The sequence below is a fragment of the Trematomus bernacchii genome, unplaced genomic scaffold (genome assembly GCF_902827165.1).
Source record: "Trematomus bernacchii unplaced genomic scaffold, fTreBer1.1, whole genome shotgun sequence".
Taxonomy (NCBI): Eukaryota; Metazoa; Chordata; class Actinopteri; order Perciformes; family Nototheniidae; genus Trematomus; species Trematomus bernacchii.
Genome location: NW_022987581.1, coordinates 174,542 through 190,580, shown reverse-complemented (window position 1 = coordinate 190,580; position 16,039 = coordinate 174,542). Strand labels below are relative to the sequence as shown.

Genomic DNA, 16,039 nt, shown 5'->3' with positions numbered 1-16,039 from the left:
ATAATATAGTGTAGGACCATACCTATATAAGGCATATTTATACTTTTTTTTTTTCAAAATACCAAACAGATCATGCATTTTAGCCATGCCTCATTTTGCTCAATTTGACATTTTTTATCCCTGTTTTAGCAAGGGCAGATTCTGTGAGAACAGCACCATCTACAGGCCTGGCATATGTACTACAGCGTCTCCAGCGCTTTCGAACGGCAATGGCCGTGGCTGTCTCCTCCTGATTGGTGGAGTTGGCCCAATAGCCGTAGCGCCACCGTCCTGACGTCAGGACAGTGTTCAAATCTGAATCAGTTTTTATCAGATCCGTTGCAGCCCCTTTTTTAGAGATTTGGGTATGGAGGAAAATAGAGAGAGTTGTGTTTTCTGACACTTGGTGAGTTCCCTGGAACACTGGGGACACATATTCATGTATAAAAGACGTACAAAAGTGCATTTTGCATGATAGGTCCCCTTTAAATAATCAGTTGCATTTATTTCTTATGGCTCTATCTGCTGCTTTTCCGGAGTCATTTCTTATGATTACATTTTTCCACAGGCCAACAACAGCTTCAACAAAACTATTTCACTCAAAGAACAAACCAAACATGCCCTGTTGCTGTGAGAGAAAAAGTGCAGAAGGAAACATCCATTGAAACTCAGTGTGCTGCTCTGTGATGCTAGTTCAAGCCAGATACTTGGCATCTCATCTTGGGTGCAAGTTCATCAATGTTTGGGCTCAGGCTCTGAGCTGAGGAAACCCTCAGGATTGAGTGAAGTGCAATATACCGGCGGGCCAGATCTAATAGTAATTAGAAATTATCCTGCGGGCCGAAATTAAATCCACCACGGGCCTGATTTGGCCCCCGGGCCTTGAGTTTGACACATGTGCTCTACATCATCATCAAATGGTTCTCTCTCTTCCAAAATAATTTGCAAGGCCCTCTGAGCATCTTTTGGCCATCTTGATCAGTTGTGATAAGGACCAAAACTGGCGAAGCTTTATTTATTGTGTCTCGCCCCAAATGTACAGCTTGGATAGAGTGTGAAAAAAAATAAAGATTGGTTCACGCAAAACATAATGCAGGAATGTGAGAGCAGACAGGTGTCCGTGCTTGAATTCATCAACAATGTTGCAACCTTGTGCGGGAATGGCAGGGGCAGAAACACAAAAGTCTCACACACACACACACACACACACACACACACACACACACACACACACACACACACCACACAACCACACACACACACACACACACACACACACACACACCAGGATGCACTGCTCTCTTACAATGACCACAATGTGTCAAACCCTGATTTGATCTTAAATTACATACAGGATGTTTGGGTCCACTGGACCCGGGGCTAATAAAAGTGTAGACATTGTGTGTGTGTGTGTGTGTGTGTGTGTGTGTGTGTGTGTGTGTGTGTGTGTGTGTGTGTGTGTGTGTGTGTGTGTGTGTGTGTGTGTGTGTGTGTGTGACCTCACCTGACGCTGTTGGCGGCGGCTGCAGCGGTTGCCCCGGTTACGGCGGGATCACCGAGATCTAATTTCCTTAACTTTAACTCTAACCGTCATGTTCATATAGCCCCGCCTACTTTTTACGCCACCGCCTGCTTATAGGTTGTCTCTCGTCCGTCAATCCTTTCATCCAATCGAATGAGAAGGGGCGGGACATGACGTTGGGGTATTAAATAAAGGCACGCTGTGTTGACTGTGTTAATCCTGTTGTGTTTTCTGTCTGATAGCAGCAAGGATTAAAGTCGTCAAAAGATATCCAGGTATTTATAACATTTCAAGCTCATGCCGTTTTTTTGGCTGCATTACTTTGATATATTAACAAGATAAAACGCTGTTGTAATGATTTAAACGTGTTAAAACGTAATATGGCATCTAGACGTAAAATGTAACACTAAATGGTTGTTATTTGTATGTATATGTGTGTGTTTGTTATATAGGTAGAAGCTTGCATTAGAAAATATATGCATAAGTGAGGAAATAATCTGGTTTTCTTGTATTTACAGTAAAATAAGCATCATGGCTCTGGACGGAAGTGGCCTCCTCTGCAAATACACGCTGTTAATGTTCAACCTCATATTTGCGGTAAGTGTGTTAATAATTATTTAATTCTTCCCTTTTTTTGTTGTTTACTTTATAGTGTTCTGTGCCATACTGTGAAAAACTAATGGTTTGTCGGTGTTTCCGAAGGTCGTGTTAAAGTTGTTGGTGTGGTTGAGGTGGCGCACTTTAGGTTTCGTTTCTGCGAATACCAGCTTCCTGAGAATTTCTCTTCCTGAGTTTTCTCTATTGTTGCAGGTATTATCTGTGGTCACATCCAGGAAGGAGAAAGGAAAACAACATCTTTAAAAATAGGGGTCTCCAAAGTTTTCCCCCCCGAGGGCCACATACTGTAAAGAAACCTATACTAATGGCTGGGCCCCTCACTACAAGTTCATTTAGTAAAATCAATCAAATGTAGGTCAATTATGCCTGATGATTGAATAAGCCCCAAAGACCCCGTCGGCGGGGTCCTTTTTTTTCACAAAAAAAAAATATATATATATATATATATATATTAGGGCTGTCAGTCGATTAAAATATTTAATCGCGATTAATCGCATGATTGTCCATAGTTAATCGCGATTAATCGCAAATTAATCGCACATTTTTTATCTGTTCTAAATGTACCTAGAGGGATATCTTTCAAGTTTTTAATACTCTTATCAACATATGAGTGGACAAATATGCTTTATATGTTTGTTTATTATCATTTGAACAATGACAAATATTCTCATGAATATTAAACACAACAACCTCTGAACATTACAAATATTCGCCTCAATTCAACCTGGAACCTCTCTCATACAATAATACTGTGTGTGTGTGTGTGTGTGTGTGTGTGTGTGTGTGTGTGTGTGTGTGTGTGTGTGTGTGTGTGTGTGTGTGGTGTGTGTGTGTGTGTGTGTGTTGTGTGTGTGTGTGTGTGTGTGTGTGTGTGTGTGGAGACACTGTGATGGATCGTTGAGCTATGTGCAGCTCAAGGCATATATGCTCGAATGGGAGCTGCCTGGACGCTGCAATAATGTTGCGCGTACTATCCGTGCTGAGTGTGCTGACTTTTCGTACAATGTCACACTGTCTGGCTACCTGCATAAAGTCAAGTGCTCTGCGCAGTTGTCGGCGAAATGTCATTGAAACGGCTCCTTATATCCGTTAGCGCAGCTAGCTAGCACCAGATGCTAACAACAACAACAACATGTAAGGTGTGCCTCGCTCGCGCGAGTCGCGCCACACATACACACTCCCTCCCGGTCCTCCCGATGGCCAGTCCGGGCCTGCCAGTGAGCGTGGAAGTGTGGTCTGCCACAAGCGGGCGGCAGGAGCGGGGCTGTCAGCATCAGCTTGTCGATGGTATTTTACACTCGATGCGCTCTGAAACTACGGCGGCCGAGGACAAAAAATACACATGCGTTAATCGCGTTAAAATAATTAGTGGCGTTCATTTTTTTTTTGCGTTAACGCGTTATTAACGCGTTAACTTGACAGCCCTAATATATATATATATATTAGGGCCGTCAAGTTAACGCGTTAAAAACGCGTTAACGCAAAAAAAATTAACTGGCAGGCCCGGACTGGCCATCGGGAGGACCGGGAGGGAGTGTGTATGTGTGGCGCGACTCGCGCGAGCGAGGCACACCTACGTGTTGTTGTTAGCATCTGGTGCTAGCTAGCTGCGCTAACGGATATAAGGAGCTGTTTCAATGACATTTCGCCGACAACTGCGCCGAGCACTTGACTTTATGCAGGTAGCCAGACAGTGGGACATTGTACGAAAAGTCAGCGCAACATTATTGCAGCGTCCAGGCAGCTCCCATTCGAGCATATATGCCTTGAGCTGCACATAGCTCAACGATCCATCACAGTGTCTCCACACACACACACACACACACACACACACACACACACACACACACACACACACACACACACACACACACACACACACACACACACACACACACACACACACACACACACACACACACACAGTATTATTGTATGAGAGAGGTTCCAGGTTGAATTGAGGCGAATATTTGTAATGTTCAGGTTGTTGTGTTTAATATTCATGAGAATATTTGTCATTGTTCAAATGATAATAAACAAACATATAAAGCATATTTGTCCACTCATATGTTGATAAGTGTATTAAAAACTTGAAAGATATCCCTCTAAGGTACATTTAGAACAGATAAAAAATGTGCGATTAATTTGCGATTAATCGCGATTAACTATGGACTATCATGCGATTAATCGCGATTAAATATTTTAATCGACTGACAGCCCTAATATATATATATATATATATATATATTTTTCTTTTTTTTTTTTTTTTTTTTTCTTTGGATGGAATGAATACCTATGGTGATAATTCAATGTAATACACAATTTTTATAGTCTGGTACCTGAAAAAGGTCAAATGGCACTGATGGAACGAGATGTACCCAAATGTTGCCGAAAGCTTATTCCGCCTGGAACCTTTTTTTGCTAAACCTCTCTAAAAAGGTCAAATGTCACTTGTTTTGCCTCAATCTTGATACAAGGTACTTATTATATGTTATAGTTTGGATTCCTAAAGCTTATAGTCTACCATCCCATCATTCAAGGGTGGTTTTCACTATAAGTAATGTTTTTTCTTTAGGCGGAGGTAAGAATTTACATTTTTTTACTATGTTCCATCTGAATTTACTCTGACTGAGAAAAATCTATATTGATTCTGACACTTCTACATCCAACTCACAGATGTAACCTTGCTTTGATAAAATAAATTATTCATATAACCCTTTTACAAGTTAAGTTGTCATTTGTTTTGGGCATGTCATTTTCGAGCCTGAAACCTGAAAAACAGGCTCGGGGCTTAACAGGTTAAGAAACAAACAGCCTACATCAGTGTTGGCAGCTCATTCCTTAAAACAGAAGCCTCAGATTGCTCATAATAAAGGGAAATGAAGGGCCTATTTCAAGCTTGTTATCTGAATAAGTTATTGGGCTTTTTCTTTTGAATCAACTAAGATTTGTTCGAAGATGTTTTCAACTTTAATTGAATGATTCTATTGGAAAAGTGGGCTTGGTCAAACATGACAAAAAATACTTGTTTTTATTTTACCTTTATGTTGAATTGACCTTTTAAGGAAATTCAGTAGCAAATATCCACTTTTTTTTTTTACATGAAGGTTTATGTACAAATTCACTTCAAAATTAACAATGATAAATAATATGAAAGGGCAGGTTACGAAATCCTATACATAAACCCCATAATATGCATACACCTAACTTCCTAACCCTAACCCTTGGAGTTAATAAAGATATTAATGATAAAAAATATATTATTGCTCTTTTTTACTCATATCTATATCACTTTTACTTTCTTTTTTACATTTTTAAATTCCACTGGTGTAATATGAAAAATAACATAGCGATTAAGCATGGTATTCTCTGTTTTGCACAATTATTCATATAAATTCAGATCTAATTGTGTCACCCTTTGGCTAGAAGCTGGGCCCAGCAGTCAAAACAAGATCTCAGTACTTTTATTTTGTTTTTCTGTCTCTGCTATCATGTTGCCCTGTGGTTGTGAATATTTTGTGGTTTGACAGTTGTTAGTGTTACATGAAACCTTTTATACCACACAGCGTGAACAAACCCGAAAATACATCAGCGTCCGAAACCATAAATCTGAATGTGAAACCGTGTGAAGCTTCGTGTCTGATGCACATTCACACTATGGTTATTAGGGCCCGAGCACGAGAGCGCTAGGACCCAACGGCGTCCTAGCACGAAGTGCGAGGAACCTATTGTTATTGTAGGAATTATTATACGGCTGCCGTTTCCTGTTTTTGAGGGCATTAGGATGCGCCAAAAGTTGTATAATTTTGCACGGACGCCGAGACCGGTGAAAAATGTGACATTCTGGAGTCAATGGGTTCAAATTGACCAACATGCTCGCTAGTGCCACCTAGGAAAATCCCATTTCGGAAACATTTACAAAGTCGCACCGTAAGTCCGAATGACCTGACATTTTGCACACTTATCCGTCTCGACCTGCTCTACAAATAATCCTCTTGGACCCCTACGCTCCGCCTACTTTAATTTTATTTAATTAGCATAATGTTAAAAACAGTGAAATGTTAACTTAAATTTCAATTTATTGTTTTTCAACACCAAACTTAGTGTACAGCATCGGTGGAGTGTCAGACACATTACCGTAGGAAATGAGCATGTTCAGTCGAAAAATATGGCCGCCATTAATCAAAACGTATTCGCAAAAAGGCGGGGCTTAGAAATAAATACTCATACTCATCAACAATGTATCGAAATATCACAGATTTTGGTGGATAGGTTCAGTCTGTCTTGGGGAATTGGCACACCAAAGCGTTTTCATTTTGGACAATAGGGGGCGTCAAAAACACCAAAAATGTATAACTCAAAAACTTGTTTAAAACAGCTCAGTAGCGCCCCCTATTGTGTGGTAGTCACATATAGTTTCTCCGAACTTCACGAATCTTGGCACAGACATTCCTCATGGAATTGCGGACATATTTCTAATTTGCTTCCATTAGCCCCGCCCCCCAGAAAGTCGGCCGTTTTGAAAAATGTGCGTTTTTCATGCATTTTAATCACATTTTTGCGAACTCCTCCTAGGGAAATTATCGAAAAAATTCCAATCCAGGACAAGTTCAGCCCATATCCAATGTGATGCTAACTTGGGAAGAAAATAGTTGCTAGCTCAATTGGGGAGGTCGTAAGCTAAAAGAGAATGTACCATTTTTGACGATTTACATGTCAGACCTGCCTGTCTGCCTGGCGCATCAACACACACACACACACACACACACACACACACACACACACACACACACACACACACACACACACACACACACACGTTTGCAAGGCTGTTGACTGTTAGTCCAGCAACGCCCTCTGCTGGCGGCACATTCGATTACAACAGACACCGATACACTCCACAACACACACCTACTCACTGTACAAAACACACAGCTCCTAAAGCATATAATATATATCAGGCTACAGCCATTGTACATTTTATTATGTGAAGCACTATATGGTTTCATGAAAAATATCTAGTGTTTATTTGTAGATATCTACTAAAGCATACAAATAAAGTGTGTAATGTAGGCCTGTTACATATATTATTGACTGATATATATTATACACACTGTTCTGCTTTCTGCACTGACCTCAGCAGCTGTTCTCACTGTAAACATCGCGTCACAATGAAAGCAGTTGTATAAAAAAAAGAATAGCCTAAGGGAGATGTGATTAGTGAGTAAACAAACGGTAAAGGGCAGAAAGTCTGATGCACATTTGATCATCTTAAATAATTCATAATCACAACGGGAACAGTTTGCAGAGCTGTGCTTCGTTAACATAAGTCCAGCCATGCGTCACGCCTCTTTTAAACATCACTGTTGGCTGTTACCCTCGGTTATAGCTCCTCCAGAGACACTCCTCTCTCCTCTCTCCTCTACATCAGTGTACCCAGTTTTAATTCTTTGTGTTTTTCTGTGGTTGTGCAGCTGGTGGGGTTTGTGTTCCTGGGTCTGGGCCTGTGGCTGAGGTTCAGCGATGGCACCCGAGTATTCTATGAATTCGATGACTTCTCAAGTACATTCGATATGGGTCAGTACATATGTGGCATGATTTCTCCAGAATAAACATATTGTGTGTCTGAAGCATATTTAATCACAGATCTTTATATATGTTTTTAAGCGGTGACTGTCCTGATTATCACGGGCTTGGTGATGCTGATCGTCGTCGTGTTTGGAGTCTACGGCGCCTGCAACGAGAAACGATGCACTCTGCTAACGGTGAGACTTCTTAACACAGTGACTTCTGTGTATACAGCCATTTTATGTGATTGCAAAAGCCTGCCTTACACAACTGGCTTACTGTAACTAGTGCAGAACTCACTTTTAGATATGTGGTTTCCTTTGTCTAATATGCAAACATAACAACCTGAAAAGGAGCATTATTTTCTCAGTTTCCTATTGAGAAAGTTCCACATGCGAGCGAGGAACGGAGAATGTATAAATATTAGGGCTGTCAAGTTAACGCGTTAATAACGCGTTAACGCAAAAAAAAAAATGAACGCCACTAATTATTTTAACGCGATTAACGCATGTGTATTTTTTGTCCTCGGCCGCCCCGTAGTTTCAGAGCACATTGAGTTTAAAATACCATCTACAAGCTGATGCTGACAGCCCCGCTCCTGCCGCCCGCTTGTGGCAGACCACACTTCCACGCTCACCGGCAGGTAGGGATGGGTATCGTTAAGGTTTTAACGGTACTACTACTTTTATCGATACCGCTTATCGGTCCGGTCTTTTAACGGTACTCTTATCGGTTCTTTTGGAGAGAAAAATGAGGTAAACTAACTATATGTTGTATGTCAGGGACGACGGATGGAAATTAGCTCAAAGCTAAAATCCGGCATATTTACACTTGAAGCTAGGGTGACCAGATGTCCCGCTTTGCGCGGGACTGCACAGCATTTTCACGACTTTTGGTGCGTCCCGCAAATTGAGACGATGTCCCGCATATTTCATTTTGATTGGCCAAAACGCTTTTCTGCCATTATGATTATGTTTTAAACGGCATTATGTAAGTTGCGCTGACAGGCGACAGAGGTCCACAGTGTACCCCCCCCCCGTTGACAGTTCATGCGTCAACATTACATTTACATGTCCCACATTGTCCCACACAAATATACTCTCTGTCCCACTTGTGGCTTTCTGTCACCTGGTCACCCTACTTGAAGCATTATTTGTCTAAAGTGTTCATTAATGTGCATTGTCCTATCCCTATTCAAATAAACGATTAAATGAAAATTAACAAATTGTGAACAAAACTAACATTGCTTTTTATTTAAATGAAATGCATAATATTTCACATCAACAGAAACAACAAAGTTTTAACAAATCATATTAAATAATCTGATGACAGAACTGTGAACAGAATGGCTGAAACTTTAACAAACTAAATAACTCAGTTCCCTCTAATCATTAACCCATGTTTGAATCATTGAGTTAGCTCCGTGTGTTGCTGCTAGCATACATAATATACCTGACATGGAAACGTTACTCGTGGATGGGGCTACAGAGCTACTAGAGAGACAGTCGAACCCGGTGCATTTCTCCGTCTGAACGTGGTGCACTTTTGCAAGATGTTTAGACAAATTGCTCGTGTTACCGCCCTGACATGCTAAACTCTTATTGCACTTTAGGCAACGAGCGAGACGGGTAAAGTTTAACCACACCTCGGAGCGCGTTCTCTCCGCCATCTCCTCCGTGTGTGTGTGTGTGTTGCTGCATGTAGCAGCTGCGTGTGTGTAAACTGCCCCGCCCCCTCGCAAGCAGGCGGGGGAGAGAGATCTCTCGTCTGGATTGGAGAGATCGAAAATACTAAAAATGACGCATTTTGCAGTCTTTTTGCGTATTAGAAACGGAGTTGGCGACACTAAAACTGCAATATAATGTTTGTGTAGCAATAATACACATGACATATTTTTTAGATGTCTCCAGTACCGATAAAAAGACTGATAACGTCGGAGCTTAACGGTACCACGGTCTTTAATAATTCAGCCCCGGGGCCCGTTTAATACCGGGGCTCGGTACCCATCCCTACCGGCAGGCCCGGACTGGCCATCGGGAGGACCCGGAGGGTGTGTGTATGTGTGGCGCGAGCGAGGCACACCTTACGTGTTGTTGTTGTTGTTGTTAGCATCTGGTGCTAGCTAGCTGCGCTAACGGATATAAGGAGCTGTTTTCAATGAAAACAGAGGAGCGACATTTCGCCGACAACTGCACCGAGCACTTGACTTTATGCAGGTAGCCAGACAGTGGGACATTGTACGAAAAGTCAGCACACTCAGCACGGATAGTGCGCGCAACATGATTGCAGCGTCCAGGCAGCTCCCGTTCGAGCATATATGCCTTGAGCTGCACATAGCTCCAACGATCCATCACAGTGTCTCCACATTCACACACACACACACACACACACACACACACACACACACACACACACACACACACACACACACACACACACACACACACACACACACACTTTGTATTGTATTAATGTATGAGAGAGGTTCCAGGTTGAATTGAGGCGAAGATTTGTAATGTTCAGGTTGTTGTGTTTAATATTCATGAGAATATTTGTCATTGTTCAAATGATAATAAACAAACATATAAAGCATATGTGTCCACTCATATGTTGATAAGAGTATTAAAAACTTGAAAAATATCCCTCTAAGGTACATTTAGAACAGATAAAAACTGTGCGATTAATTTGCGATTAATCGCGATTAACTATGGACAATCATGCGATTAATCGCGATTAAATATTTTAATCGACTGACAGCCCTAATAAAAATCCTTCAGTTTCTCAAGAAATCAGCTGGGTTTACTTTCCGCTTCCTCTCTGTGTAGTTTTCGGTCCTGGTGACCATCTTGGCAGTTGCTGTGGTTGTTTTTGGTGTGATTGCTAATTCCAGGAAAGTCGAGGTAAGATGGAACAAAAACAAACAAGAGAAAAATAAATGTTTAAAATGAAAATACTTTATGTATGTTCATGAAATTGTGTTTTATTTTTCAGATTGGATTTAGCATTGCGGACTTCTACTATAGCATATATTCGCTGTGTGTGGCTAACAGCGACCCAGTTCTTGCTGTCACTCTCACATTCATCCAAAAACTGGTAAGCACTTTATTTCCTTCTTCCATTTGTTAAATGGAAGAAGATTACAACTTTAATTCAAAATTGTTGTTTGTCTTATATTGTTTCAGACTTGAAATGGCAACATGAATTACTCCTTACACCGAACCAGAGTGTTTTTAATATAAAATAAAAGACAGCATGAAATAAATTATTCGAATTGAATAAATTGTGTAAATACATAAATGAACCAACATTTTCTTCAAATAATTGATTTGAAAAATAATTTAATTTAATTTAAAAGTGCTACTTAACTAATAAATAACCCCAAAAAAACACATGTTATCAATAAAAACTCTCCAAACATATAACTAAAATGAGTATTTAATAATATCTTTGGAGTCAGTTTTTATTCTAAAAAATCTCTTAATTCATTGTCTTATTTATATAATTGAAAATGTGTTTAAATTAGAGTAGATTTGCTTATTACTCATGTCTTTATTTACTTCCACATTGATTATATAATGTGAGATGTAAAATATGTGGTTGTGATTCTTATTTATTTAATTGTCAGTGTTTTAAATCTCCCTTCATCTCGTTCCTCTGTAGCTTCACTGCTGTGGAGCGACCGGGATACCGTCGTTAGACTTTGCTAAGGAAACCTGTCCCGACCCAGACTCCTTTTCAGATCCCTTCACGATGGATGTAAGTTAATGCCACTTAGCATTTTACTGTCGTACTTTAGCCAGCATGCTAATGTACTATGCCAAATCCAAGCTTATATGTGTCCAGTATTGTATGAATTTGAGTTACGATATTTTTTAAAGACACTTACAATGTGGGTTTACTGTCGATTAATCACTAGTCGACTAATAAAGTCTTAATCAAGCAATTCTTCAGTCGTCGAACATCATTTTACCTCTTCTTTCATTTTTATCTTTTTATATTTCAACGTTTATTATCATGATTTAGCCTGTTAGCAATTAAATATGACAACACAAAGTTAGTATACCCGTCCAGTATCGTTTGATTTGAGTTATGATGTGTTCACTTAAGACAGTATTACAATGTTGGTTAACCTGTATTTGAAACGGACAAATAAATAAAAAAATATAATATTCGACACGTTTACTAACATAGTTTAGCCTGTTAGCATGCTAGCAGTTAACTATGACAAAACTAAGTTTGTATATCCCTCCAGTATTGTGTAGGATTTTTAGTTAGTATGTGTTCACTTAACCTGTTAAACCCCATCCCCGGCGGGGGGGAAAACGCATCATCCGCAGGAAACAGCATCTGAGGGCTTCTTAATATTTAATAAACTATGAATGTTTCATATCCATGTAACGGGGAGAAACTCAGCTAACTGATGATATGAACAATTTTTAGCAAAAGAAAACACAAGACTAACGCTGAGCCTCTGAATTAGCCCTGAGCGAAAAAATGCTAACACCGTTAGCACAGAACTCACGGTATAAAACCCTTATTACTTATCGTAAATGCAAATCCAACCCATCGATTAGCATCGTGAGATTACACAGATTTAACACTATTACAATGTAGGTTTACGTGTTTGTAAACTGACCAAAAATTAACATCTATTTTCCTTCTAATATTCGCCACGTTGTTAGCATGCTAGCAGTTAACTGTGACAAAAGTTTGTATATCTTTCAAGTATCGTTTGATTTTGAGTTATTATTTGTTCACTAAAAGACACTTACAATGTAGGTGTTTGAAACGGATACAAAAAACACGCCTTTCCTCCTTCTCTTAGAATATTTACCACATTTAGTATCTTTGTTGCGAGCTTATTTTAAACTGTTAGCATGCTAGCAGTTAGCTATTACGAAACTAAGTTTGTTTATCTGTTCAGTGTTGTAAGATTTTTTAAGACACTATAACATGTGGGTTTACATGTCTGACAACAAATAAACCTATTCTTTCCCTCTTTTTCTTAGATTATTTGCCACATTTAATATCTTAGTTAGCCTATCTTAGCCTGTTAGCAGGCTAGCAATTATCTCTCCAGTGTTGTAGGATTTTGAGTTAAGATCTGTATTAACTTTAGAAATTAGTACATTCTAGGTTTATATGTGTTAAACCGACAATAATTCCCTTTTTTCTTGGTGTTACAGGCTTGTCCTGGGGTGATTGTTGATGTCTTCATCAACAAAGCACCGCTGGTGATGGGCCTGTTCGTCGGAACTGGAGTTATTTTGGTAAGAGTAGTGAGTCTTGTATATCTTGTTGAAAAAAACAGCCCCAGATAGCAAAAAAGTGTTGGCCTAGATTCGGCCCACACAAAACACCTTCATCCGGCCCATATACCGCATGGAATGATGGCACTTGGGCGCTCCGCTCCTGTTTGCCAGATCTGGGCCACAAGCAAGCCATAGCAATGCCACATGTCAACCAAAAACGAACCACATAAACCAGAACTGGCCCTTATCTGGGCCACAGTTGGTTTTCATTCTGGCCCAGATCCGGCCCACATTCCATATCCTTATCTGGCCCAAATACTGCATGGAGTGATGGCACTGGGGCGTTCCACTCGTTGGCCAGAACTGGCCCTAATCTGGGCCACAGTTAGTTTTTATTCCGGCCCACATTCCGTATCCTCATCCGGCCCAAATGCGGCATGGAATTATGGCACTTTGACGGTCGGGTGATGTTTACCAGATCTGTGCCACAAGCAGGTCAAAGCATGGCCACATGTCTGCCAAGAATGAACCAAATAAACCAGACCTAGCCCTAAAAAGCCATTAAAACTTTGGTGACTCAGTAACTGAATATCAATGGCACTATGGATTCTGCAACAGCAATATTCAACATACAGTAAATACAAATTTCAAAATGGCCTCCCAAAAGTTGCATCAATAAATGTTCAAATAAGTTACAACAGATGAACCAAACGTTTTTTTAATGATTGTATCATAATTTATTAATAGTGGTGATGAACTAGCCACTGCGTCATTACATTTTAGCCTTATATCCATTTCGGAAAGGGGAATAAACATGGTCCAGTCCATGTTTCCCCCGCGCGTCGGGCCGCTGATGTGTTGGTAATATTTTGGCAAGACCTTCTTCATGTTGGCGGTGTTGAAATCTCCGGCCACAACGAACGCCGCATCTGGCCGTGAAGTCTCGGTTTGATCAATAATCCCAAACAGCTGATCGAGTGCCGTGTTGTTGTCGGCGAGCGACTGCGGGGGGATATACACTGCTGTTATCACAACAGATGTGAATTCCCTCGGCAGATGAAAAGCCCGGCATGTGATCATGAGATGCTCTAGATGAGCGGAACAGTCCGAAGAAATAATCTTCACATCTGAGCACCAGTTGTTATTAGTCATTACACACACACCGCCTCCCTTACTTTTCCCCGAGTTAGCAGTCCGGTCCTGACGAAAAATAGAGAATCCATCAGGAACAATGGCGGAGTCCGGGATAGCGGGTTGAGCCAAGTCTCAGTGAGAATTAACACGTTACAGTTCTTAATGTCCCGTTGAAAAGCAATCCGGCTTCTGAGTTCATCTAGCTTATTTTCAATGGATTGAACATTAGCCAGTAGAATACTCGGAAGAGGGGGTCGGTTCTCTCGTTTCCTCAGTCTGACCAGCAGCCCGGCCCGGCACCCACGCTTTGTCTTCTTCTTGCGTCTCTCAGGTAGAACAGCAACAGGTAGCCATGGCGAATCTCCATTGTCTGTCGGAGGGTTATTGTCCACGAAGTTTCGCAATTGAAGAAGTTCCTCTCTGCTATATTGTATGGCAGAGTAGGTGCGGTCGGCTTGCATGTTGCGAACCATGTTAAAAGTAAAACGGCAAAAGTAAAATAAATATGTACAAAATACGAAAATGGGCAAAGTTGGAGAGGAGCACAGAGACGATGCGGCCATCTTCAACGGCGCATCACACAACATCCACACAAATACACGTCACATCTGTCTCCAGAGCGGCTCAGTGAGCTAACCCTAGATTAATGTTTCTCTTTACTTACTAAGAATAAGAAAAGTCTCAGTAAAATAAGTTTGATACTTTTGTAAGTGATTATGAATTCATATTAAATTAATTATTATTAATATTTCACAAATATGCAGAAAGTTCTGGAAAGTGTATAATTTATTGCAAACTTTCTCTTCATATATGAAATCATATATGAAATCAATCATATCAAATCAACAAACTCTTATAAGAGTTTGTTGATTTGATTTGTTTTAACGGGTAAATACACACATGTCAAGAGTTCAAGGTTCAAGGTTCTTTATTGTCAATCTGACATAGCTACAGAGTAATTATGCAGTTGAAAATCTTATGTCACAGGCTTCTCCAACAATGCAACATAATAACATAACATAATAACAATAAGAGCAAGAGCAATACAAAAATAATAATAGTTATAAAAATGAAATAAAGTTATGATGTGGAATAGTGCAGTATGAGTCTATATACAAGTTATTGGAATGATATATATATATTAGGTATTAGATACATACTACTGAGTAGCAGTTGAATGTTTGAAGTTGTTTCAACAGTTCAATTTTTTAACAGTCTCACTGCCCGCGGGAAGAAACTGTCTCCGAATCTTCTTGTCCTTGCCAGGATGCTGCGATAACGTCTGCCAGACGGCAACAGAAAGAACAGTTTGTGGCTGGGGTGATGGGGGTCTTTGATAATCCGTAGTGATTTCTTCCTGAGCCGCTGGGAGTAAAGGTCCTCCATGGATGGCAGCTCCGTCCTGGTGATGTGCTGTGCAGTTTTCACCACCCTCTGTAAAGCCTTACGATCGAGGTCGGTGCAGCTGCCGTACCAGGCCGTCATGCTGCCAGTGAGGATACTCTCTATCGTGCACCTGTAGAAGTTGCAGAGTATCCTGGAATCCATTTTGAACCTCCTCAACCTGCGGAGGAAGAAGAGCCGCTGTCGAGCTTTCTTGGTGATGGTGGTGGTGTGAAGAGACCATGTCAGGTCCTCAGTGATGTGGACCCCAAGGAACCTGAAGCTTTTGACTCTCTCCACCGTAGTCCCATTGATGGCGATGGGGGGCGTGTCCCTCTCCCTGCTGCTTCCTGTAGTCCACAATCAGCTCCTTTGTTTTGCTGATGTTGAGATGGAGGTTGTTCTCCTGGCACCAAGATGTCAGGTTTTCGACCTCCTCTCTGTACGCCGTCTCGTCATCGTCTGTGATCTGGCCGATGACGGTCGTGTCATCAGCAAACTTCACGATGGTGTTGGAGCTGTGTGTGGCCACGCAGTCGTGGGTGAACAGGGAGTAGAGGAGAGGGCTGAGCACGCAGCCTTG

General features: G+C 40.8%; 1 protein-coding gene across 8 annotated transcripts in view; it reads left to right on the top strand.

The window, feature by feature from the left end:
- Positions 1–1,675: 1,675 nt before the first annotated feature.
- The window catches only part of LOC117479983 (CD81 antigen-like), a 51,348-nt gene continuing 36,984 nt past the window's right edge, over positions 1,676–16,039 (top strand). For 6 of the 8 annotated variants that reach the window (XM_034127105.1, XM_034127109.1, XM_034127111.1 and 3 more), the window contains exon 1: positions 1,676–1,776. Coding sequence is in view for 2 of the 8 variants with exons in the window: in XM_034127106.1 (XP_033982997.1) it covers positions 2,033–2,098; positions 7,594–7,696; positions 7,787–7,884; positions 10,513–10,587; positions 10,679–10,780; positions 11,348–11,443; positions 12,874–12,957 (624 nt within the window). In the remaining 6 variants the exon portion in view is untranslated. Of the gene's footprint in view, positions 1,777–2,019; positions 2,099–7,593; positions 7,697–7,786; positions 7,885–10,512; positions 10,588–10,678; positions 10,781–11,347; positions 11,444–12,873; positions 12,958–16,039 lie in introns of all 8 variants that reach the window. The other 2 variants (XM_034127106.1, XM_034127108.1) reach the window with 1 other exon arrangement.